The sequence below is a fragment of the Apus apus genome, chromosome 4 (genome assembly GCF_020740795.1).
Source record: "Apus apus isolate bApuApu2 chromosome 4, bApuApu2.pri.cur, whole genome shotgun sequence".
Classification (NCBI taxonomy): domain Eukaryota; kingdom Metazoa; phylum Chordata; class Aves; order Apodiformes; family Apodidae; genus Apus; species Apus apus.
The window spans coordinates 33,152,276-33,161,005 of NC_067285.1; the positions used below are offsets into that span (position 1 = coordinate 33,152,276).

General features: G+C 37.9%; 1 protein-coding gene across 1 annotated transcript; it reads right to left on the reverse strand.

Moving 5' to 3' along the window:
• Positions 1-575: 575 nt before the first annotated feature.
• ATOH7 (atonal bHLH transcription factor 7) lies at positions 576-1,365 on the reverse strand. Its single transcript, XM_051617637.1, has one exon. It carries the CDS (start codon positions 1,135-1,137, stop codon positions 682-684), a length of 456 nt encoding a protein of 151 aa, XP_051473597.1. The 5' UTR covers positions 1,138-1,365; the 3' UTR covers positions 576-681.
• Between the last annotated feature and the right edge of the window lie 7,365 nt (positions 1,366-8,730).

Genomic DNA, 8,730 nt, shown 5'->3' on the forward strand with positions numbered 1-8,730 from the left:
TACAAAAATCTAGAAGATTAGATTATTTTCATGTGACCATTCTCACTGATGGTACGTAATGACATGCTCTTTTACAGCCACTGAAAATAAAAGCATTCCTTCCATTGCCTGAAACTAGCTCTTTTTCGAGCATACAAGACACACCATATTCTGGATTAAAGCAAATCTGCACAACCTTAGGACCTGTACATCAAACTTACAAAGTTTAAGAAAGTTAGTTCTCTGAGGACTAGAACTCCAATACATTATAAAACTTTTTCCATGGGAGCCATTTATGTGAAAACAAAAGCTGACATAAAAATATAAGCATGAGAATTAAGTTCATTTCTGGTGTAAGTCCATTCAGTTGCACCATGGGTCAATCTGGCCCATGATCTGTAGAAAATACTGTCATGATTCATCACAGTAAGAAAAAACTCAAACTTACTTAATGAAAGAGTCAAATTAACTACATGAACTAGGAAGCAATTATCAGAAAGATTTAATAATAGAAGTGTGCTTTCCACCAGCACTACACAAATTTAAAGTTCTCAAAGCAAATTTATTTTGTCAAATCAGTGTAAGATGCAAACAAGGATGAGCTATTATAATGCCAATATTACCTTATTCAAGCAGATTAACTCTTGCTAATTATTAAATTACACATCTGGCCTGTTGCATAGTCTTAGCTCTTACTGAGTTCTAATCAGCTATCTGGAAGTGTTCAGGGGGATAGCTGAATATTCGCTGTGCGTAAGGATCGCTGCCCGCTGCCGGCTTCTGTCCCGTGTAATGGGGGTAGCTCTCGGGATGGAAGTGTTCACACTGAAGGCTAATCCATTCTCTCTCAGTACTGTACCTCTCTGCTTCGGCAAGTATTCTAGTGAGAGCCATGATATAACTCAAAGCCATCTGCAGGGTCTCATACTTGGACAGCTTCTTATCCTGACCCCACTGTGGCACCACCTTTCTCAACCGGTCGAAGGCCGTGTTCAGCCCCTGCATCCGTCTCCTCTCCCTGGCATTGGCAGCCAGTCTTCTCTTGGCAGCATTCTCCATCCTTTCTGAGCTGCACTTCACCACGCAGCCTGGCCCACTTCTGCACTGTAGGTCTGATTCTGTGCCTGAATCCAAATGACTGGATTGACAGGTCTTCATATTCGATGCAGCTTCGATTCCTTGCACGCAAAGAATGCTTTTCAAAAAATGAGGTATCTAAAAAGTTGTAGGGAAGGCACTCCTGTGAGTAGCCTGTGTGCCTCTTGAATCTGCTTCCAGGTATCAACGACAGGTTTTTTTCTTAGCATCTAAAAAAAAATACAGTAATAAAATAAAAGGTCTTCTGGTTCTTCTGGAAATGTCTGAAAATTGCTTCTTATTGTTTAAAGAAATAATAAAGAGTTTTTAATGTCTTATGCCTTCATTCTTTTAATTTCTGTAAACTTAAAGGAGACAGAAAAAAATGAAATCTCCATTCTCAAGATGTATATTACTGAAGAAAATGCAAAAAGGATCTTAATGGATTAAAACCACATCAATTCCAAATGATGATTTCAGATGAAAGAAGTTCTGCTTCAGCTTAGGAGAGTATGCTGAAATGATGAAGTGTTGCCATCTGAAGACATAACTTGGTAACACAAATCTCTCCTTTCTTGGCTCCTGCTGGCAAGCAATGCTTGTGTCTTACAGAGAACATGAGGCTTTATAGGAACTGCAGAAGCTAAACAGGTGGCAGCAGGTGGGCGGGCGGCACTCGGCGTCCATCCCCGCACCTTCCCACCCTGGGAACCACAGAGGGGAAAAAAAACAACCCAGTAAAACCCGAACATTTCAGCCTTCATCTGTTGAGAAGACTTCCAAAGCCATTCTCTCCAGCCCTAACAACTTGCCATCTGGAGTAGTGTCTGGCTGGCCTCACAAGGCTCTGGGCAGTTAAGCAAAAGATCCTTTCAATGGATAATCTGGTGCAAGTCAGGAAAAAAACCCTCTGTGCATTGTAGTATTTGTGTATTAAAACACATGAAATTCTGCTTAGATAGTATTAGAGGTAGAAGGAATAACTGTTCTAATGTAGCAGAGAATTAGCTTAATGGCATATACGGCTGGGAATACTGCTGTTCCACACTGTACAATATCAAAATAAGTAAACTCACATTATTAGAAGCCCCTCAGGACATACCACTTTAATATTGTATAAAGTACACAGCATTGCAGAGAGAGTAGCACCTTCAGAAAAATGGGGATTATTTATCTGCTGACATATAATGTCAGCAAATCCACTGTCATGAAAATAATTTAAAATGTATTTGAACAGTTATAAAATATAACTCTGGATTTATCCAATGAAGATTGTTAAAATATTGGACAGGCTGGGCATAGACATACAAAAAAACCTTTAACTATACAAATAATCTGAAAACTGCCTTTTTTAATACATCATATTAAAGTACATATGTGTGTTCTTTGTGAAATAAAAAAAAAAGTCTTTCTAGTAACATCCTTAAAACAGGTAAAGAGAATAGCAGAGGATGTGAAATAAAGAAATATGCTTGCTAGCAGTAAGGAATCATTTCTGCTACAAATTGTAATGACAGAGAAGCCACCACACTCATACCCAGACCCCATAATCAACACATCGTTTTACTGTACTTGTATTATTAAAACCATTATCTACATAAACTTACAAAGGAAATATCGTAACATCATTTTATGATACACACAAACAGTAAAACCAACCAACCATCGGCCACACAATTATTTATTATCTGTATTGATTTCAAACTTAATTAAATTGTTACCAGCATTCATAAGTTAGTAACTTTTTTCATTAGAGACTGAATACTGTATATTTATTTAGAACTATAGCTCAATTGTTTTCATTATGACTCCAAAACTTGGTGTAGCTGTAAACAGCTGATTAATCCCTAGAAGAAGCAATGACAATGAAATGAGGTTGAATAATCCAAAAACAATAGGATGCAATTGAACACTAATGGACTCCAGCATGACAGATGTTGGACGTAGGCTGTTACGCCCAGTTGCTCTGCTCTTAATATTCTGAATCCTAATGGTCTTAAACAGAGATGATAGTTGGGGTAGGGAGTCTCCATTATTCCATTATCAGAATGTATGCAACATCTTCAATTTTTAAAGAAGTACAACTGCATCACGTTTCATTATAAGTGTTCAACATTCCTATCTGTGTGCATTGACCTACTCTCCCAAACATAAAGAACTACTGCCACACACTGAAATGTTACTAGCTGAATGCCAATTTCTGGTTATTTGTGTGTCTCTGAGAGAGCTGAGAACAGCACCTTTCAGAAAAACCACATAACCATTTGTCTTTCACAGAAGGATCAGCAATTAGGACTTGTGAGATATTTCTTCCTTTGAAGACACTTGATGGGAAGTATTGCATGTGCAGTAGGAAAAAAAACACACTTCTAATCTTTATGCTATTGCTAAAGCATATTTTAGCCCTACAGCCTCTCAGGCCCAAATAAGTTTGTTAGTTAAATCCTTTGTCTCTTAAAATAAATCTCAAGGGATTTGTAACATAAAAGAACACAACAAAATGAAGGTGTTTCAGAAGTTAACGAATTTTGTGCATTCTCACGAGATAACTACTACTCAGTTCAGCTAATTAATCACTCTTAGTGTTAAGAGTGCTGTTAACCTCATACTAGAAATAAGAAAAGCACCCCTTTAAGACGTCATATGGTATACCATATTTTTTCATTTGTCAGCAGTTTTCCTGTTTTTAACTTCATATGTCCTGTCAGTGTGAATTACAACAAAGAACTCAAATATAAAGAAAATCACAGTTCTTAAAAATTTTAAGTCCACTAATGCCTAGTAACATAGCACATGGCAGTGCTGGTAATTTTCCTAATTGATTCACCACCATTATCATGCTTTGATTAACACACTGATATAATCTCAAGAGAGGAGCTGTGATTTATCACTCTTCCTGAACAAACTGTAACCCTACCTTAGATGATTTACTATCAAATCACAGGACAAGGGCCTAAATCCATCTGCATTAATAACAAACCCCTAAAGGGATTTTATAGCTTATAGGGAAGGCTAAAAATTGTTCCAGGGCAGATCAAAATGCCTGCTTTTCATCACTTACAATTTTTTTAAGTTTCTGTTTTACAAAAGAGAAATAAGAAAGAAAGTCTTAAGGTCTTATTCAGACCAATTGACTTAGTCCATTTGCATAGCCCACCAGCCCTATAAAGATGCATTATCTCAAGCTAGAAAATAAACTGCTGTATTGCTCAGTCAATAACAGAAAAAATACCTGTGAATTTTCCCACGTTTCCTTCACCTGGTTTGATTTCCTCTATATTTCATCTTGTCTCAGTTACTGCATATTAATTCTATTCCCCCTCCTTCATTTATTTTCAATATTTTTTCAGAGATCTTATTTATTCTCTTTCAGAGAACCAAATCATTTTAGCATCTTTAAGTCACCACTGATATTAGGAAAATAAGATAAGTTTCAATCCATTCAAGAAATCAAGCAGTTTCAGAATTTATGACTACATGCAGGAATACATTGAAAATTGTCTGCTAGATATCCAAGTTAATAACTCAGATGCAATGATCACAGCACCCACTAAGACTAGCTGGATATATTCCACCTGTACTACTATGAAAAACAATCTAATTACTTTTTTGTGGAATGACTGTGGCCAAATACTATTTTTAAAAGGAAGTGAAAGCATATTTCTGGTTCAAATCTAATACCTCAATACCTTCTCTTCTCCAGTTGTACTAAAAATAACATATACAAGCAATGTATCAAAGGAAGAATCTTACCTCTTCCTTCAAGCCAGAACTCACTATTTCATCTCAGGTAGATCTTTTCTATAAGCCTCATCAAGACTTCTTACCACTGTAGTTTATATTGAGCAAAGCTGAGCCACTGGCACACCGTATGCTGCTTAATTAAGAGCAGGTGGGTAACTACCAAAATATGACCATCCTTAGGGCCCAATTTCTATTAATACTTGACTCAGCTCATGAGACAGGCTAGAAATCCATGGTGTGCAGAATAATGTATTTGCTTCCTTGGTTATTTACACTGTTTCCCCTGTCAGGGCTGTAAGACATTCAGAAAATAGAACAACTCATAATTGAATGTTGTACCCTGAACTGAAAGGAAATTTAAATGCCAGCTAGTATGGGGCAGTTGAATAGCAATGTACAGCAGTAAGATGAATTTTCAATAATTTCACCTAGGAATTCCCAGCCTCATAGTGGACACCCTTTTCTACTGAGTGCTTAGAACATTTCATCTTCCTCTTAAGTCTCTCTGGGGTGAGCTTTTCTAACAGTTCATGAAGTAAGTCTCCCAGCCACACTTAGGTCTCTACTTGCCATACTACCCTTCAGCTACTGCTTCTTCTCAATTTACCCATTTCTCATTGCCAGTCATCCTCTTCTGCTCCACGTTATCTTTCTAAAGTAGTTTTCCCTCAGGTGAGGCTCAAAAAGCATGGCCTTCCCCAGTGGTCCTGCACAGAACACTCTTTCAACATACCTGTTTTAAAGCAGGTTTCTACAACAGAAGGTCTAAAACCTCCAAAAAAAATGGGCAAATTGAGAACAGTTCACTTCATCATTGCACTAGAGGAACACGTTGTGCACCTTTAACTGTCAAAAATGTTTCTCACCTATATTATATATTGAATATCATTACTAATACATACATATATACACATACACACAAGACAGCTCATGAACAGAAAGAAGTTTCCACTCAGAATGACCCCGTGCACCACTAAAGAAGCAAAACCAAGCTTTCATATATCATTACAAAGTTTTCTGAGAACTTGACATCATATAGGTTCTTGTCATGCTTAAAAATGTAGTTATCTATCAAGGTCAAGACCTGCAAAAGCTGACCTGAAATGTTCCATGAAGGAACCTATAGGCAAAACACAACAGGGGACACACAGTTACCTGGCACAATGTTCATAGTTGACTGTTAAACCAGCATTGTGCAAGGAAGATTGGATACTGAAGTAGTGCAGCTGACCCAGTTTTGCTCTACAGCTGTACTAACTAGCCTGGGCAAAACACTGATCCCTGCTCATCTTTCAAACTGACTTCACTCATTTGGCACTGGCTTCAGACACACTGGGCAGTACAAATACGCCCACAGCAACCACGTCAAAAAATCAATACTACTAGTTAGGCATTACATAGGCATTCTGGCACAGGCAACAGCAGAATCCATATATTTAAACTGTAACTCAGTTTCATTAACCATGTTTTATTTTCCTATATCAGAGAGGAACTTCCTTTACTGATAGCTTGAGACTTACTAAAGCTCTATCTATGTTGTGCACAGGGAAAGCAACGACAGAAAAGATCTAGTTTATCCCCCTGGGTCCAGACAGAAATTACTGTTTTTATGATATCTCATGGATGTTTTTTCTAAACTGTTCTGAAAAAATCTCTAGCAGGGTGACTAGTTGCACAAGTGATGAATTATTATATTTTAATATAACAAGTACCTCAGGATTAGAAAGATTAAGTAGGTGGTTGGGACATATTTCATGAGCTGATTTGACCACATTTCCTCACAGCAGAAGGAAGTATAAACTCAGGGCTCTTGGGTTCAACTCCAGATCCTGAAGGGAGCAGTACTCCGGGGGTTATCTGTCTCTTGGTCCCCACTTCCCTCTCCTGCGGCCCTTAAACTCCCTCTAATTTTTTCAGATGTCTCTCATGCAGTTGCCATCCTGCCCATTCCTCATTCCAATGCAACACAACTCCATCTGTGACTATAAGGTGATCTTTGAGACTACAAGGAGACAAACTCCCATGTGTCACCTTCTGTGCCCACTGCCCTCCAAATGCAGTGAGATGGCCCTTTTAACCTCAGAGATGTTCATTCCAAATGGATTCTGCAGAGATGGCAACAGCCAAAGCCCCACAATTTTTGAACCACCTTGTGAACTAGGATCCATGTGCTTATTTTAAACAGTTTACAAATGTAACTAAATTTAATGAGAACCTTGACACTGAAGCAAGATCAGTGCTACAAACAAAACAAAACCAAAAGGTCCAAAGCTTAGTACAAAGAATGGATGAATTGTAACTTCTTAATAGGAAAATTCACTATTTTCTTTCTTAATTAAAAGATAGTCAGTCTCAAGCAACAAGGACAATGCAGTTTAGGACACTGTCTCATCTCAGCACAGAGTGTGATTTGTTATCACTTCTTATCTGCTGAAACTTAAGGCTTTTGCTGAAACAGGTGGTCTAACTCCTTTCCTGACCCTAGGGGTTTGCTCCTCCCAAACACTGGCAAGGTAGGCAATAATGCAGCTGTACTAGTCAGTAGTCAGTTCCCTAAGCTCGTGTTGTGAAAAAACATTCTTTCTTACATTGTAGCAAGAAACTCTTAAATTACCTATTTGCTATGCCACCTGAAGCATAACAAACACATTAATGATATTGCCAACAACCAGTTTAAACAAAACCCATTATTTTAGTTGCTCTATATTAAAAAAAAAAAAAAAATGAAACAAAAAATACCTAGACATTCATAAATTAGCCTTGGAAACTGATTTTATTTTTTTTTCCCTTTGGAATCCAGAACAAAACCCACAAAAAATCCTAAACGTAGAAACTGAACAGGTAACTATGCTGAGAGACAGTTCAGAATGTCATTCTGGAATAAAATTACTTCTATAGAAGTATCTTTTTTTTTCTTTTTTGCAGCACAAGTATTACATTTACTGCAATTCCTCCCAAGAATATGTCTAATCTGATACCTAAAATGGCAAATACTATAATGTCTAATTCAGTTATGCCTGTATTTAACCTACTTGCTAATCAGTAACTCTGTCTTTTATGTGGGCTTTGTTGAGTGCAGTGGTTTCCAGCTTTCAACATAGGAAGGGCACGAGTGGCAACTGCAGGTTGCAGACCATGTAGAAGGGTGCTTGGGCTCTCCCCAGCCAGCTCTTGACCATCGTGAATTATCGACACGTGGAAAGCCAACTCCCTTTTTATCTTCTCATAAACATTTTTCTCTTGATATGTGGGCATACACAGGAGAATACTAAAGCTGTTCATACAATATTACAGACTATTTCCACTGGGAATTAAATTATTTTATCACAGCCTAGGGAAGAGACAGCTGATACACTAGTAGAGCTTTCCCTTCATTATTGAGGGGAGAAAGAGAAGAGGCAGCAAGATTTGAAAGGTGCTTCATGGTACCAAAGGAACGTAAGAATGTGCTCCCACTGAGTTTCCCAGATATATCAGCAGAAAAAGTCTTACTTAAAATTGAACCAACTCCTTGCACGTGCAGATTTTGGTTGAGCAAATACAGTGTCTAATGCCATGAACCTGTAAAGACTTGAATGGGTTTAATAATAAGCCCTGAGCAATCCCACTGGATTCAATGGCAGCCTGCTGAAGACAAACACCAGCCCTTGAATTTCAAGGAGAAGACAAAAAGCAAAGAGAGACAATGGGGAAAAACAAGGGACACAAGATAAGATATAAGCAGAGATACAGGAAAGAAAACAAAATGAGAATAAAAGGAAGATGAAAGCCACGGGAAGGTTTCAAGTGGGCTGAGCTGCAGCAATTTATAGTGGCTGGAATCTGTGGTCTACAATATTAGGAACTGTCTTTCTTTTATTTTCCATCTCAAACCCTTCAACCTACTGTTGTTACATGAAGAAGAGAATGTAATGCACTTTGGAAATGAGT